At 32.6% G+C, this 18,928-nt stretch overlaps 1 protein-coding gene across 45 annotated transcripts in view; it reads left to right on the top strand.

The window, feature by feature from the left end:
- The first annotated feature begins 790 nt into the window (after positions 1 to 790).
- Positions 791 to 18,928, top strand: part of LOC143248906 (uncharacterized) — a 32,973-nt gene continuing 14,835 nt past the window's right edge. For 15 of the 45 annotated variants that reach the window (XM_076497871.1, XM_076497865.1, XM_076497859.1 and 12 more), the window contains exons 1-4: positions 797 to 1,011; positions 1,534 to 1,699; positions 3,437 to 3,546; positions 10,877 to 10,979. Coding sequence is in view for 4 of the 45 variants with exons in the window: in XM_076497883.1 (XP_076353998.1) it covers positions 17,624 to 17,734 (111 nt within the window). In the remaining 41 variants the exon portion in view is untranslated. Of the gene's footprint in view, positions 1,012 to 1,533; positions 1,700 to 3,436; positions 3,547 to 10,876; positions 10,980 to 17,556; positions 17,735 to 18,928 lie in introns of all 45 variants that reach the window. The other 30 variants (XR_013027273.1, XR_013027268.1, XR_013027266.1 and 27 more) reach the window with 13 other exon arrangements.

Here is an 18,928-nt window from a genome sequence, read left to right as displayed (position 1 = left end):
CTGCTAAATTAGGGACGGCTAGCACAGATAGCCCTCGAGTAGCTTTGTGCGAAATTCCCAAACAAACAAACAAGACTTTGAAGATAAACTATTTTTCTCAATCATTCCTTCTGTTGTGGCTATTTATAAGAAATTATAAGCAGTGGAACTGTTTTTGTTTTACCGTTTACTGTTTTATTCAGTCACATCTGCAGAAAAATAAAATTATTATACCACAGAAACATAAGTCAAACGAAATGGTGACAGATGTGTACAGAGACGTGGCTAGATTTATGTTTTTTCGGCTTCTGTTTTCGTACGTTAAATTTGGGTTATTGTCTCATTTGTTTTAGTTTTATTTCAGTTAGTATTGCATTATTTATGTGTTTTGTAATATTTTTATAAGTGTGTCTCTCACTAAAGCTTTTCTGAGCCGTAATTTTTTGCTTCAAACAACTTGCTGTAAAAAAACTGCTTTTGTGTGTGAGTACACATTTGGAAATTTATCATACCGAGAAAAACGTTAGAAATGAATACCACTATAGCAATGCCACCGTTCATAGATTACATGCGACTTATAATAAGAGTATTTGGGCATGTATGTTTTCCCTTGTAATTATGTAATAATATAAACAGATCTGAAGCTGAGATTTACTAAGGGATAAATACAAGGATGACCGGTCTTAAATGTGATTCAAGACCGGGCACCCCTGTTTTTATCCACATTCGTAAATAGCCAACAAAATTTTGTCAAATATGCCACTTTTAGACCTAAAAAAAGAGATAACAATTATATTCTCCTTACTTCTTCTTCATAATGCCCTCTGGTGGTATTTGTATGAGACGAACGAATGTACAATCCTAGATAGAAACACAGAGACAACGACGGCAAACTTTTAAATGTAATTAAACCATTCTGCGACTATAAATTCAGATCAGTATGTGTTTTATTACAATTCTGAAAAGCTGGAAAAACAATTGACTGATCGGAGCTGTCTAAAGGCGATAATTCGACCTTTTAGGTCAAATTGGGTAAGACTTCGACATGTACGATAACATGATTCTTAACTGTTATGTATACATAATATTACTAGTTAGTTTAGATAGTTATCACCATTAGATTCCATCTAGGAACATAGGGCCGCAATCGCTTGCGGGTTCTTCAAAAAGTATTTAAGTGAGTAGGTTGTTAGCCCACTGCACCGAGCCGTCCCTAATTTAGCAGTGTAAGACTAGAGGGAAGGCAGCTAGTCATCACCACCCACTGCCAACTCTTGGGCTAATCTTTTACCAACGAATAGTGGGATTGACCGTCACATTATAACGCCCCCACGGCTGGGAGGGCGAGCATGTTTGTTTTTGAATTTCGCACAAAGCTACAGTGTGAAAGATTCAGGTGATTTCATGAAGCTTGTAATTACTATTATTTATTCTCTAAGTCAAGTGAGAAGTGATTGTAGTACCTCAGTATTTAAATTTTTGGACAGTGAGGTATTTAGTATTTAAAATATCATTCCTGGCTGCCAGGTATCTAGCAGTTGCATTGTAATTTAGTTCCAGGATCATGGATTCAGGCAAGTCAAACATACAAGATTCTACTTTGGTTTCCAAACCATTTGAACAACTCCCTACAAGTCAACTTCCAGTTCACTACAATATCAGTTTCAAATGTGATTTGCAGAAGCTAGTGTTTGAGGATCATGAAACTATCAAAATTGAGGTAAAAATATTATTTTGAATTTTATTTATTTTTGTACACATTATTACAGCAGTTAAATTAAGAAGTCTGTGTTTACTGTTGGATATTTCCCATCCTATCCCTCTAAATATTGCTTTGAACCTAATTGATTTAAACATTTCAACTGTTATTCTAGGATGTATTGTATGACCTCTTACAGAAAATAATGGCTAGAATACAAAGACATCTAGTTTTATCACATTTGTTACATGACTTTGAGATGGGTCAATGTAATAGCATGTGAATTATAGCAGGAAAAAGTGAGACTGTAATAGTATATGTAATAATGATGAAATATTCTGTCAATAGGAATACAATTACTGTTATTTGAATAGTAAATTACTGAAATATTGGACTTTGAGAGTGATGTTTATTGTAACATTTTTAAAATATTTTTGAAGTCTTTGATTTTATTCTTTTAAGTAATGAATGAAAGAAAGAAACTTGAGTTTTGTTAATGTGGATTTGTTTGTAGGTGAGCATACTTAGTGTGAAAAAGACAAAGTAAAAAATGGTGTTTATACTAATGTAATACAAGGACTGAAATATCAAATTTCAGTTGTTATGAACGAAATTATGCATAACAATGTTTGTTTCTTGACACCAAAGTAATCAATAATTTATGTTTAACTAGAATAGATTGAAAATAATATATCTAAATATAAATTATTTGTAAGAGAATTTTTGTTTAAATATAAAATGTATATAAGGTAATAAAAATAAGTTATTATTGTTATTAAAATTAAATGTGATTAAAAGTACTTTGAGAATAACTTAAATTAATTGTTACTAGTTTGTGTTAGCTGGTGTTGTGCATGAATTACCACAGAAGATGTGTTAATAGAAAGACAGGGTACTAGATGTATAAATAGAATCTTAATAATAATTAACAAAACTGAAAGAATATTATCTGATTTGTATTTCAATACATTATTCTTTCCTAACATCTATATGAAGGTAAATAGCGAGATATCTGTGGTGGTTTTAAATGTTTTAGAGCTCCAAGTAAAGTCAGCATGCTTCATTAGAGAAGGTGGATTAGGAGAGTGCTTGCTAATTGTTTGGTTCATTCTATGAGCTCTGACTGGATTTTGGGTACTTGGTTCCTCAGTTTCATCATTTTAGTTATTATTAAATAAATGTTACTTTTTATCAGTACATGTCATTTTGTAAACATAATACATATCTTGAAAATATTTATTTGTTTAAATATAGGTTGTATTTATTTGTTATGCAGGATGAAACATAAGTGTAATAAAATAAACCAAAAAAATAGTTAATATGGTCATGATAAAGTTTTTTACATTTAGTTTTAGTTTTATAGCCACCAAATCTGAGAATGTCTCTCAGTAAAATTTCAATTCTCTTTGTTATAAATATATAATTTTAAACTAGTTATTAAACTTTGTACTAGTATCATGATGTTCAAATTAAGCTATAGCTAATTTTTGGTGATTCTAGTTAGATTTAGTTTCATTTTTATTAGTGCTGTTTGAGGAAGTGTCTTACTATTTATTTCACAGTTAAGTTGTTCAGGAAGATTGTCTTGAATACTATTGGGTTGAGGAATAATTCGTGAGCATTTTTTCAAGTTAAAAAATATATTCATAAATGAAACGCTTTTGCAAAATATTTCATGTCATTTGGTAGATAATTTTTTGCTCTAATAGATGGTGTGTTTGATTTTCATATGTCTTTAATTTTTGCTTTCATTTTCAGCTCATCAAATGGAATGTCAAGTGGACAAAATCGAGCATTTTCGACACCATCTGCTTTTCGCATTTAATTTCTGGCAATTTCGTTTAAAACAATGCATACTATATACCTAGGTATTACATGAAATAAAGTATCATAATAAATGTTTTGGGTGTAATGTGTTCATGCATTGAAGTATTGTATAGTCTTGCATGTAATGCTTGAATGAAATTATTTAAAAACGCTCACGAATTATTCCTCAACCTAATAATATGGCAGAGATCCTAATCACAAGTTATTGATAGTTTTTATTTTCCAGGAATTAAAAGTAAATTAGATTGAACTCAAACTTTATGATAGCATTTTAAATAAAAAAAAAATTATATAATTGGATAAATAAAACTCATGAAGATGAAAATCGATAAATGTTGCTGTAATGAGTAGCCCAACTTGATTATTTGATAATCCTTTGAGGAATATTTTTATACTGGTTATTTGTGGGAAATTAGATCAGGTATTAGAAGTTCAGTTATATTCAGTGTTGCTTTCTTGCTGCAAGAAAACATTTGAATGTTAAGTACCTGTTGGGATTTTCTTAATCTTAGGGGATTTATTCTTTTTTTAGCTGAAGTGTTAATCACATGAAAAAAAAGTGTAGATGATATTGTTCAGCTCAAATAACACTTTCATAGAAAAAATAATGCTGTCCATTATGTGATGTATTTGTATTATCATCAGGACTGTATTCAAGCCTGCTTCAGTGATATTGATTAAATGCTATATTGTATAACTCAGTATTTTTTAGTTTGAATACAGTTTTATTATTTTAAATTATTTGTGGACATTTTCCATCACATTCTTCTGTCCTGGATAAAGACTGACTGACACCATCCTGGAGTTCCACACAGGAAGGATGAAGAAGCAGAAAATATTGATTCTTTTTTTTTGTTTATTTGTATAAAAAAAACTCAACCTCCACTTTTAATTCCTAAAAGTGTTTGTTTTATTTCCTTTTCACTTTGAACAAAATGCCTCAAATATTAAAGTATCTTAAGATGATGAAAGACTAATACTGACCTTTGGTCAAGCTTTGACTGTTGGTAAGGGTGAATTGTATTTGGATTTTTCTGGAGTTCTTAATGAGGAAATGAAGGGGTTTTATCATAGCAAATACACAATCCTTGAAGGTGAGGTACATTATGCAGCAGTGACTCAGTTTGCAGTACGAAATTTTTTTAAAAGTTTTGTATAAGCTAGTAATATAATAACAAAGGCTGGTGTCAGTTTTAAAAGTACAAATTCCAGAACATACTTACTATCTAGTGACACCATAGCAATTTGTCAATATCCATAGTTTTCACTCTTTGATCATCTAAGCATTAAGAATGCTTGCTCCAGTCTTGTATTCCCCACTTGAATGCCTTAGGCAAATTTTTCAACCAGCTTCAGTACAACCTCTATATAGGTACTGCATGTAAGCTCCTCATCCTGATAATGTAATCACTTTTTCTTGACAAAGCATATAACACAGGTTTCTGTCAACAGGAGTGTTGTGATTAATTATTATCTACATTATGAATTTGAACATGGTTTGTCATTTCTACTGATATCTTTTCAGTTGTATATATACATTACTTAAACAAAAAAGAGGTCAACCAGCTCTATTCTCTTCCACCTCTGTTATCTAATGTTTGCAAACGCCCAGAGGAAGGGCCACTTTTAGTTGAAACTGTCCATGTTAAAATCCATTACAAGATGAAAACATTTTTGCAGACCAAGGATTGTCCCTCTGAGTGGTTCTGAGGTATCTTTGGCAAATGTTCTAGTACTGATTGGTGAGAATTTACACTCCCCTTTTCTGACTCCTTTTACTGAGTCATCCTCAACAGAGGATAATTTGGTTCAGGCACCTCCAGCACTTTTTCTTTAGTTGGTTACTTGGGTTCATTTAGGTTTTGCAGGTACCTCCTATTGCATTTGATTCTACTCCTTCCATGTTAGCATAAAGGATGGTAAGTGACTACTTGATTTTCCTTCTGTTGATAATGCTATTCATGCTGGGAGATTTGCTGTTCAGTTGTGCAATGGGGTAGCTTTACCTTGTCCCCCATGTTTATTGGATTAGCATACTTTGGCTTATTACTGCCAGGAAGAGACTTATTTAGATTTTCAATGGATGGACCCCCTTTAGACTTGTGAGAGGGTCTAGATTGGAAGACGTAACCACTTTAAACAGATTGTAGTTTTTCTTACTCTCACAATTGCCCAAAGGTATTTATCTTCAATCCATCTTTTGTCTGAAGCTTATCAATGCTCCCCTCAGCAGTTTGAGGACAAATTAGGGGATTTTGCTGATGTCTTCTTCCTTTCTTTGGTTAGTTTTCTGGATGGTTTGTTGTTGGGATTTATTGAGTAGAAACACTTTGTTAGAAAGAGTTTGTTTCACATCTTTTGCCCTCACGGAATTACAGGAAGCCTTTTTCTCCACCTTATTTTATTTGATGTTAGAGTCCCAAATTGATACCTCCTATTCCTCTTTATTGCCATTGACTTCTCATCTTTCTGTCTCTAATTTGGGAGTATTGACCTGTAGTGTTTCCAAACCTTCTCCCTATTTTTGGTTCCCAGATCTATTGGTTCTTATAAAAGGGCCCATCTGTATTCATTAAGATTTTTGGCTTAGGCATATTGACTGTTCTGGTGAGTAGAGAAGCATTGGGAGCATAATTACATCACTTCCAGGACATCTGGAATTCTTTCATCAGAGTTCCATAGGTAGTCAATTTTCTGGCTTCAGAGTTTGGTCATTCAGTTTACATCATCTCCACAATTGTTTGCTCAGTTTGTTGCCTTTTCACCACAAACATATTCACTGTGAGTGGAGCTCCATTCACTGGTTGTAAAAGAGTTTTGAGTCAAATCAATGTAGAGGGTTGATCTCATTCTTATGGAACTTTATTCTCATTTTTTTCGGGGTATGGAACCAAAGAACATAAGAGATTGGCATCTAATCATTGATCTGACTTGACTTAACCAAATTTTACATCCTCCTCGCTCCACAATGGAATCTTTTTCTCAACCTACAATGGCACTTTGTTCCAGGGCTTTGGATGACCAAGATCAATGTTACCAACACTTATCTCCATATCTACAGAGCAGAATCTTCCCAGAAGTTTCTCAGGTTTACACACAAAACCCAGGCTCTTTCTTTTGGTCTTGCATAAGCACCTTGTATCTTCTGCAGAGTTGTTCATGGTTTTTCTTGTCATCTGCATTCCTTGGGCCTGTGCATACATCATCATTTGGATGGCTGGCTCCTTTCGGCTCCATCCTGCCAATTAGCAGAACAACACTCTCAAATTCTCCTTTCAGAAGCCATAAAAGTGGGTTTCCTTATCAGATTTGAGAAATTTGTTTTGTCACTGACACAATATTTTGTCCATTTGGGTATGTTTTTCAATATTCATCAAGCCATAGAAAGAATCATCAGGATTTTACTTCTGTGTCCTTCTACTGTATGAATGTTTTTTCTCTCTCTTTCTTTTGTGGATGTGGGGAACTCTCACACCTCTCATTTTTTTGGGATGAGCACATATGCGATCCCTTCAGTGGTAACTGCATGGCCATTGGATCATTCATTCCAATCCTTTGGATCATCCTGCTTGATAACTCAGAAGCAATATTGTCCATTGCAAATAATGGTTGAATTGGAGTAACACCACTTTTGGGATACTCATTCTATCACCTCGTCCCAAGATCTCTCTGTTCATAGGTGCATCTCTTCAGGGATAGAGAGCTTATCTTCAAAGTCAGGAGTTTCAGTGTACTTGGACAGAAGATTAATGTACTCACCATATCAGTGTTTTTGAACTTCTTGTAGCACATCAGGCCATGGTTCAAGGTCCGTCTCTCTTCAGGGGAAAAATTGTCATGGTACATTTTGACAATTCCACAGTTGTATCTCAGATTTCTTGTCAAGGAGCCAAACACTCTCAAGACTCTTTGTTTTAATACCTTGGATTTTCTCTTCTGGGCTTATTCCCATCATATCAGTTTTATAGCAGATCATGTTCAAAGAGTGATGAATTTAATTGCAGATGACTTTTCTCATCCTAACTGGATTCTTCTGAGGGAATGGATACTACATCATGAGGTTTTACAGTGGATTTGCTTTTAGTTTGGGTCTTCAACCTCTTCCACATTGGAAGTTTCTATTGAGACAACCTCACTCAGACAGTTTCTACCCAGATGTTCAGAAACTCAATCTTCACATTTGGAAATCATGTGGTCCTTTGCCTGACATAAGGTTTTAACATCTAAAGTTTCTCTATACTTAACTAAAATCTCTCTGTAGGCCAGCCATAATCGTTTATCAGTAGAAATGGAATATTTATTGTTAGTTGTGTATTAAAAGGAATTTAAACCCTCTTCACCAAACAGTATCCATCATATCCTGTTTTCTAACTTGGATATTTAAGAAGGGTCTTGTTTTGTATATAGTGGATTTATATAAACTATTCTTATACACTGTTTTTAGATATTCTAAGTATCAGAAAGTTTTTGAATCCCCAGTTCTATCAGGTCTGCTAAAATTCTTTCATACTCTTCAGCCCAAAGGATATTTTCAATTACCAAACTGGTATTTTACAGTTGTTTTACATGCGTTGTCTCATTCTCCTTTTGAGCCTTTAGCCTCATGTTCCTTTGTTTCACTTTTTTCTTGAATTGTGTTTTTTGTTATTATTGGTCTGAGGATATCATTGATCAAAATTGTTTGCTATCCATGTTCATATAAGACTATCTTTCCACATTTGTTCTGCTTTACATCGAGAGATCTTTTCTTCTCAAGGCTCTGGCAGCCAGAGAAGAGGAAAAGATTATTCTCACTGATCCGTTTACCACCTATTTCTTACCTTTATGACTATTCTGATCCTTATTGTTTTTTTATGTCATTTTAGGGCTATAAGTGTTGTTTATACTAACTCATTTTGAGGTACTAGGAACTGATTGTTCATTCCTTGGGGTCGTTCTAGTTTCTGTGGCTTGCCTCCAATTATTCTCATAATGTGGCTTCACAAATTGATTCATGTGGCCCATAATATATTATCATTACAGGAGAGGATTATTTTGTGCATCACATCTCACCAGATATTTGTTGCACCTTTATGTGTTAGCTGCCTGGTTGAATTGCCTTCTGGAAGATACTGTGTGAGCTAGTATGTGAACTACTCCTCATACTTTCCAATCTTATTACTTGCATGATCTAGCAGTTTCCTCTTCTGAGGTTTTCAACTACCTTCTGAAACTATTTTGACCACATCTGTCAGACTTTAACCAGAGGTGAGTATTTTTTTCAGTCATATTCTCTTTTATTTTTAGGGTCCCTTTACTTTTCACTAGATCCTACTCTGTGGTGAGTATTGCCCAGGCAGGTATACCTTCTCTTCACAATTCTGCACTAGCTACTACTTTCACTATAATTACTACAGATTGCAACAGTCTCTGTTGAAATAGTGTTCCATAAGACCATGTTGGTACCTACTGGATGGTATTACCTTTTTATAGAATGCCACTCATGGACAATTATGAATAAAGTGATAGGGGGTCCTGCCTGTTCCTGCCAATCTTCAGGTTGAACAGTTTGTTTTTCAGTGTGGTATTCTAGTTGTAGTGTCAGTAGATGGTAAGTATGTTTTGGAAGTTAACATTTTCCTAAAATAAAAATGTATTTTCAATAATATTTACCTTGGCTGATGCTTTCTCACCCTACCTCTCAACTAAAAGCCATTTTATGTTTGAAAAAGTGATCACATTATTGGAATGAGGTGCTTACTTACAGGATCTAGATAAAGGGCACGTTAATGCTGGTGGAAAAATTTGCAAATTAGAATATGTCTAAGGCATTCATGTGGGATATAAAAAAACTGGAGCAAGCATTCTCAATGTTTAGATGGGCAAAAAGTGAAAACCCTAGAAATCAAGAAATAGCTATGATGCCAAGAAGGTAAGTATTATTGGAGATAGACTTTCAGTTTAGGAAAATTTTAACTAATGATTTGTAAAAATGTTTGGAAAAACCACCATTGTGTTATTTAACTATTCTTACTTACTATTTACTCTCCTGTATTATAATTTTCGTACTTGTCCAGTTAGATGGTAAAGGACAACACAAGATAATTGTTTGATCAAAGTACTATTAGAATTAGGATGTAAATTTGTCCTCATTTCACATTAAAATCAACTATTTCAGAGTCATAATTTGTAATGTTCTTGATATAGTGTGAAAAGAATATAAAAAAATATTGTATATTTCCAAGATAAATAAAAAATTGGGAATTTAAAAACCTGCAAATAAGAATAATAAAAAAAAAAGTGAAGAAACAAGACTGAAGATACTGAAGACATTGTTTACTCAAACTAAAACCCTTATTTTGGCTCCATGCTTTATCTAGAATTACATTTGGTGGAATTTTGCATTTTTATATCTGTACAGCCTTAGTAGTTAATACTAGGGGTTTTAAAGTGTTGTTTGAACTGAATTTTATTTTTATAAGGTGCTTTATGCCCAAAAATGCAAGTAGGGTTTACTGTAACTCTTTGTGATCCTTATTATGAACCATTGTCGTGGTTCATGGTATTTTTATACATCTTGAATCATTAGTTTTACCAATTAAAAATTTTGGTTAGCTTACACCCCTAAGCAAAGGACCATAGAATTGAAAACAGTTTCGTATTCAAAAGAAAGATATAGATAATTTGAAATCCCAAATTTCTCTTGAAGCTAAATAAATAAAATAATGATAACATGGTAATCAAATATCAATTATTAAGGACAACAAGGTTTTTTATATATGTCTATATCAGGGACACAATTTACAAAGGCAAATATTTCCCAGTGACTTAGATTTGGAAAGGTATAATGAAGGTAAAATGTATTTAATTTTAGTGTATGTATTGTGTTTAGTTGGTTGAAGTTCATAATTGCTTTGAAAAATATTCAATTTTGAGTTGAAGCATGGTTACCTAAAATCTTTTCTTTAGCTATTCTTGTAGGTTATTTGTCAATAATTATATATCATTAGTTATCTTTTAGCATTTTAACTAAGGAACACATTTTGAAGGAAGAAATTGTTTCATTATAAATGTAGAACTTAAGACTTCACATACTTAGTCTATTTAGTTAACATGGTAATTATAAAATATGTCAAGTAATCTTAGTTCTTTGTAGTAGCTGAAGTTATAGTTAATAACATATCCCTTTTGATCGTATGAAATGATCATGAATATCATTAATATGAAATGAGAATATTCATATAATTTAGTTATATAATTCAAAAATTACATTTTCAACAGGAATAACCTAATCATAAGTTACAATTATCAATTCTTTATAAGGACTGATTATGAAACAATATTTTAAACACTGATGTATAAATTGTTTTCTTGTGATTCTATACAACTTAGCCAACAGATGATAGATGTGGATTTTCATTTTGGGATAAACCTGCTTTGAAAGCAACCTTTGATATTTCACTTGTAACTGCAAAAGATTGCTCTTTCAAACATTGTAAGTTTTTGAGGAAAGTATCTAGTAAATAATAATTATAGTATTGTTTTATCAAACATTTATCTTTTTATGTTATATAAATCCTCACAGTTATTGCTCCCAGTACAGAAGTGAAGTATGAAAATTATGTAGAGATCACGATTTTAGGTTATTCTTTGTGATAGATCAAGGTGAAATTTTGTTTTGGTATAGGATCTGTATAGAGACTTAACAAAAGGTATGTGAAACTACTTGATATTAGAAGTGGTTGAGGTAGAATGTCCAAACTCTTTATAAGTGATTTTAACTAATGTAAGGTATACTCTTTGTGTGATATGTGACAATCAATAAAAAAAAATTATTATTATAATTTGACAGTAATCTAACCGTAAGTGCAGGTATGAATTTTTCTCCAAAACAGTAAGACAATTTAGCATAAAGTAGCACTTGTGGATATGTAACTGCTCATAAACCACTGTTTTAAAGAGAGAAAACTAAACTAAAATGCTGTAATTGGAATCAAACTTCAAACTATGGCAAGAGCAGAGTTGTAGGAGGGCACCCTTTTTCTGTGGAATCCAAATTAAAGTTGTTTGGCAATGATCAGTCACAGCTTATTTGATGGCAGAGGGAAGAGTGATATCACTATCAACTTACAAAATTTACAGTGAAGCATGCTGAAGGACCAATGTAAGTATGGATTGCATTCAGATTTGTTGGAAACCCACCTAAAATAGATGGTACTCTGAATGCTAATAGTTACAGGCATATCCTTATTTATCGTGTTATTGGTTCAGGCATGAAATCTGATAGATAAAAATTTATTTCCCAGCAAGACATTGATCTCAAGCATGCATAATGTGTTGGCAAAAACATCAGAAAGAAGACTGATGGAACACTCTGAACAATGGCTTGGCTTATACAGGGTCCCAGTATGAATATTAGTGAAGTCATATAAGCCTATGTGGAAACTGAAAAAGAAGGTAGCATTTAAACAGATATGCTGAATTTTGAGTAAAATTGTGGGACATTTAGAATAATATTTCTCAGTTATAAAAAAAACAAACAAGAGAGATTCAGTGCTCTGTTCAAAGCAAATACAGAATAGTTTTAACTTGTATCCTTTTCTTTTGTTATTTCTGTAATAATATATTTTGTAAGTTAACAATTTAACTACAATTAGTTGTGTTTTACTCTTGTATGTGTGTCACTTGCATGTTTTCTTAATTATTTTCAACACTGTGTGCTTTTCAAATTTATGATTGATGAATATGTCACTATATTTATTGTACACTGTCAAAGTTTTCCATTGTTAAGAAATTGAGAATGTGGTAATTATTTTGTTGTGTGTTTGATAATAATAAAATCAGGATTAGGTACTTGACTAGTCAAATAATTGTCATATATTTATTTGTTGTTTGTTTTTACTTAACTGTATATACTGATTTTACATTATTTAAATAATCTAAATTACATGAAAAAAGTTCATGGTTCATTTCCAGTCATCCGACAACAACAAAGCCAGAGGTGCATGTAATATCAAATAACGTTTTATTTTTTTTTAATATAATTTGACATAGTATAACATTACTTGCCTGTAAGGATTTTAGAGAGTGAAGAGCATAAACCCATTAAACTAACACTCTATATTGGCAGTGTTCAATAAATATAGTTTCTTTATTGTTTGAATTGAAGGCTTTGCTATTTTGGAGTTTATTAGTAAAGGTGTAATGTTAAGGATGGGGGACTAAAGATTAACTAGATATCATCAGTTGACACTCTTATATTTATGGTATTTAAAGCACATTTTATATTTTTTGAGAGGTTAAGAAAAAGATTGTCAATTGATAGACTTACCAGTTTAGAGTAAAATATGTTATGAAGGTGGTTTAACATAATCTTCAATAGAAAATTAACAGAAAAAAAGTCTTATGAATACTTTAGAAGTGTATATATTTAATATGGCTGTTATTTACAGTTTTAATTTTAAACGTACTGGAGTAAGGTAACTTAAAATTATTTTTTATTTCAAAGTATTTTGACTGTTAGAAGTTGTAAAAATGTCAGGATCAGTATGTATGAGAAAAGAACAACAAAATGCTGCAAATTAAATTTACCATTCATGATATATTGTTTTGTCTTAACTGTTTAATTAAGTTTTTTTATTTTGTAGCACAAACATGTAAAAACAAGGATTTTTGTAGCATTTATTTCAAGGTTACAACCTCTATGTTCCATTTCACTTTCAAAACTCAGTTATGGAAATTAATTTTCCATGTTTCTTCACCAACACAGTTGTGTTTAGTTCACATTATGAATTCTGAAATAAGTGTCACCACATCAGATGTTGTTTCCTGTACCAGCAAATTACTCAAGCTTCATGTGGGAATAATTGAGCTTTGGAATTATTGACAATTATTTGTTTATAGATTGATTGGTACTTGAACCAAGCTTCTTCTTGTAATGTTGCCCAAATTCTCCCAAACTAAACAAGTTTGACATATTCAGGATGATGACAGTTTTGACAGCCAATGCATTCCACCTGAATTTGCTGTGTTTCACCTGGGTACTGCTGTCAGTTCTGTTGGGGTTAATATAACTATTTTGGACATTATATCCCAAGTGTGTTCTGTTTTATCCCATACCCAGATTTTCTATAATATTCTATCTTCCTTGTTGCATGATACTCCTTCCACTCAGTATTTTGTATTTCTATCCTCTTCTGATACTGGGATTCATGGTGAGCATTTTATATCTCAGTTAAATTATAGTGCGAGCATGCCTTGCCTTCTGTGGGCTGCAGACAAGTTTGTTTTGGCTTACCCATCAGGCTGTTTATTTTGTTCCTGTGTTTCACTTGGAACCCTTTTTACCTGTTTGGGGACAGATCCTGATTATCTTATTCTTTCGTCCTTGGTGAGTTATTATTAAACTTTTGCTGCAAGTCTTTGAAAACTTTTATTACTTTACTTTTTGAAAATGGCCATAATTTCAAATAACTTGGAACCAGGACTGGAAAGGCCAACTTCAGGTGACTGATGGTGGTTCTTTTGTACTTACCTGTTAGTCTTCCTGGCAAGTAATGACAATTACAATTATGCAACAGAAAGTCCTTTACAACTTGTATTACTGTAGTTTTTCTCTTAACATTGTAGACTAGATGTAAGCATTGGTTTTATGCTATTTATGTTTTTTTTTTTTAAACTTTGTTTTGTTTTACCTTAATTTCCTTTTATGAATTTTACTAAATTTACTTTAATTTTAACTTTTTACAAGATGTTTGGGGCTGATAGGCTAGCTGCTTTGTGCCATAAAACAGCAAAGCAACCAATCAACCAACCAATCTATTGTTCCGTGCCGAATTTTCTTGTCTTCATTTTACCCTCGTGCCTATCTCATGGTGCTTGTCTGCCATCCACTTTCTCACTGAGTCAAACCATCATGATCCTGAAGGATTCTCAGGAGGATATATTTTCCCAGATTATCTCGTTATTAGCATGTTTGTCCACTTTGATGCTCTCTTTACGTATATGGTTTTGGTTCATTTACCATTTTTTTCATCTTTGAGACTTTATGCCTTGCCCCTTTTCTCAGTACATTGGTTTTTAGAAATCTTCTGTCAATTTTGGAATCACTGAATGCATCATTGAGACAGCATTCAACTCTTTTCTCATTGGCTGGTCATTTAATTTACATTGAGCCTCAAAAATCCCCTGTATCTCTTTCTCACTCTGCTCTTTCCCAACCCTTACTTACTCCTTCCACAAAGTAATTTTCTTGTCATTTGCTTCAATTACAAGTGTCACATTGCCAACAGTATCAGTGACTACTCTGTGGTTTCTAGTTCAGTGAGGAGAATCATTTATCCCAATTTGTTAATCTGTAGTGAAATTTCACCACAGATCTGTAGGTCTTTCAAGTTTTATCAAAGGGACTTGTTATCCATTTCCTCTCCCTTCCTCTATGTCTCAGAAGCAGGTTTCTTTTTCATTGCTTTGGAAACCTCCCACATGTCAGCATATATGTATGAAGCAGTACAAGATCTTTTCTTTCAACATGCCATCAAACTTGTAGTTCACCCTTCTCCATTCCTTTTATTCCATGCTCTTTGTGGTTTCCAAGAAAGCTGGAGAATGACAGCCTGTGATGGATCTGTCATGCTTCAATCACTTTTTGGAGCAATCTACTTTTACTATGGAGTCATTTCTCACTCTCAGGTGGACTTTTTCTTTGGGTTTAGAAATGATCAAAGTTGATGCTTTGAGTGCTTATTTCCATAAACTGAGATAATTGAGATCCTACCTTCAGTTTTTTCATCCCAGGGTTGATTATCATTTTCATGCTTTTCTTTCTTGGTCTTTCTACAGGCTTGTATGTCATTTATCATGTGGTAAAGACTTTGGTGGGTCATATGCACACTTGAGGGTTGCATTTTTTAAAATTACAGAGATGCCAACCATTATGATTTTGGGGTATACATTACGACTATATGCTCATACAGACAAATATTGTGACTTGTTGAAACTCCCAAATTATTATAAATTATATAGGCTTATACAATAAAGTGATAAATTGTCCCCCCAGGGCTTGAAAGGGGTGAAAAGAAAATTTCTTGTGAGATACAAATAAATTTTGATAATAAATAAAAGGCATAATCCAAATGGCTACTTGCGATAATCATGTTTGTGCTTGAAATAATAAAAAATATTTGAATCTCTGACGTCTAACAATAGTTTGAGTGCAGTGCTTCTCCATACTGGGTACGTGGGGGAATCCATAGTTACGTCATCAGTGCTTGACAGCCAATCAGCGCTCGCGTAGATGGGTATTTCTCGTTTTCTAAGTGGCATAGAAACACTAATGCGATCGTTCACAACATGGAAAAAAGAGGCCTCGTTCACCAGATTGTCTTGATTCTGGCAAATCTAAAAGGACTAAAACTGTGATCTAAAAATTTACAAAAGAGTATAGTGCAAAATATCTAGTCATTGCATCAGAAGTCAGTGACAGTTATGCATTTTGTACAATTTGTCACATTAATTTTTCTGTGGTGCAAAGGCTTTTTCTGCTTACTGTTTGTGCATGTTTAATGTTGTTTTACCAGTATCTTTGTTACCCTGAACTAAATAAAAGACATAATTTCAAAAGAATTTTTTTAAATTTATCTATTAAATACACAAAACACAGTCATAAATGAGCAATCTATAGCAGTAATAAATAATAATAGTTTTAATAATAATATAATAATAAACAGCTTAGAGACATTGGTCAGGCCTAGTAGCTGCAAATGATAAAGGGCTTTGTCTACAATCATTACGCTCAATAATTTGAAATAGTTAGCATCTCTGAAATTATATGGATGACTGGCTTCTTTTGGCTCATTCCAAACTGGAATTCATCCAACACATGTTTGGGCAAAGAGTATACTTCATACAGAGGTAGTGTGTGGTCTCCCACATATCATCCTTAATTTGAGGGCTCACTCTTGGGGGGGAGGTATCCTTCACATGCTCTTAGATGATGCTTCTCTTTTTTCTTTTACCCTTTCACAGGTCCCTTCTACTATTCAATGTGATGGAAGTAAATAACTTTGAGAAGTTATCATTTTCCTAAATTGTAAATATTTCCAATAGATACTTAATTCCACTCATACTTTACACCCTTCTCTCTCTACTGGCTACTGAAATACCTAACACAAGCACTGCCAAATGAGTAGTGATAGTTAGGTAGGGCAGCATAAAAGGAGTAACATAAGTTATGTGTGTATGTGTCATGTCTGTTGGTGAAGGTTTGTCACATGATAATTTGCATGTGTGAATCATTTAAATAATGTGAAACAAGAAGGTACATAGGAATAAAAGGCTTGTGGCATATGAAAAAAATAAATAGAGGGCAGCACTAATGCAAATTCCTATATATGTGAGTGGAACTAAGTACCTGTTGGAAACATATTTTCAGTGCCAGAAAATTATAACTTTTAATTTTTCTGACATCATATATAGGCTGCTGCTATTTACAATAAATTAGAAACAGAAAATGTACATAATTACATTTAACAATCTAAAATTTAAACCTTCTACCTTTTTTCATATACTAAAGTTTTTAAAACTCAGCAGAGGACCCTCTCCTTTCTCTCTCTCTCTTTTGAATTTTCAGATTTTGTGCTAATGAATTTTACATAGTTATTGGACATGTTTATAACCAATAGAAAGAGCAGTTTCTTCTGTTCATAAATTTTAATACTGTATTTAGTTTCCTTGATGTATAAACTATTATGTCATAATCATTATTGGCACTAGTTTATAATTTATGTCCAAGGTGGTACAGCAGAAAGCCTTTGGATTTATAATGTGGCTTTGCTATAAGAAAAACACACACCTTATAAATTACAAAGAAAGCCTGGTAAAGTGTGGTAGTTTTAGAGCCATTCTGATATATTTTTTGTGTTCTGAGATGCATATTTAAAAGTTAAAATATTTTTTGTTCTTGTTGCAAAAATTTGTGAAACTGAATGATTAAAACACTGGGAGTTTTTCAGTTACCTTATGAGGGTGTGATTTTTTTGTGTATAAATGTTTGAATTTTTTTCCTGGTAAAGTGGTCTGCACAAATACATGACTTACATGTTTTGGGTGCCATGGAAACCTGGGGATTAGCCACCTGCCATGAAACATGTCTTCTTGTTGATCCACAGAAGGCCTGATCACAAACAACAGATTGCCATTGTAGTTGGGCATGAGCTTGCTCACCAGTGGTTTGGTAATCTAGTAACTATGGTGAGAATTAATTGTTATTATTTACACTGTGCATGTTTGTAATTTTACTTTGGCATTTCAATAGTTAACCATGCTAAAAAGTTATTTTTAAAAAGCATAAATAAAATATAATGTTTTTTACAATTTATTCCCATACTTACCATGCTGATTATCACTGAAATATTAAATTTGTTGTGGAAGGTTTACCTTACTGTTGTAATCTTTTATAAAATAACTATATAAGTGGAGGGTATTGCACATACTAAAATGTTGCTGGTGTCATTCAATGATTTGGGTGTTTCAACTACAAGAAAAAATGAAAAAAGCCTTGTGTGTACAAGATATTACCATGTGAAACCTTCTAGAGTGAGTCAAAAACTTAAAAAATAATGTACCAACTAACATATCTGCATTTTTAATTATTAATTTGTATAAATTTTAATGGTACTGATGTAAGATTCAAAATACACACAATAGTCTACTTCTTTCAACTTAGGGTAAATAGTTATTTCAACTTCTGTCTTTAAGTCTCATTTATATAAGATAATCATGATGTTTTGTGAATATAGTCTAGTCTCTGCCACATGCTTGCTTAGATTTGCTGTTAAAATATTTTACTTAAAGATGGGTTTTGTATTATGCATTTTTCAGCAAGTTAAAACTGTAAAACAAAAGAAAATGGCTTAAATTTTTAATTGAAATTTTTAATCCTATCCAAATAGCTAATATTTCATAAGATAAAGATAAGGCTATTTGTAAGGCCATTAAACATGTATGTTGTAACATATAATTCTGGAGAAATTCTTTACATTAGTTTGAAATTAACTTCTCTGTAATGTTTGATTTTTGTGAAATATTTTGGGAATGGTGGATTCTCTTTGATTGAATGAAGGTTTTTGCATCATTTATTGAGTTCTTGTGTGTCAACCATTTGTTTCCTGAATATGAAATTTGGACTCCGTTTGTGACTGATGTTTGTACTCGTGCTCTGGAACTTGATGCTTTGCACAACAGTCATCCAATTTAGATGAGATAGAATAGCCTTGCCTGCAGTAATAATAAACTTATGACACCGTTTATTTGCTTTGTGTATGATGACTAAGATATAAACTCAGCACTCGGGTTTTAATCAATTCCAACTACTGACATTTTATAGAACATTCACAAAAATTAGTAACACACAAATAAAAAAATATATCTGAAACATACACTTCA

Source organism: Tachypleus tridentatus, chromosome 4 (genome assembly GCF_004210375.1).
Source record: "Tachypleus tridentatus isolate NWPU-2018 chromosome 4, ASM421037v1, whole genome shotgun sequence".
In the NCBI taxonomy this organism is placed as follows: domain Eukaryota; kingdom Metazoa; phylum Arthropoda; class Merostomata; order Xiphosura; family Limulidae; genus Tachypleus; species Tachypleus tridentatus.
This window is presented reverse-complemented; position numbering and strand designations above follow the sequence as displayed.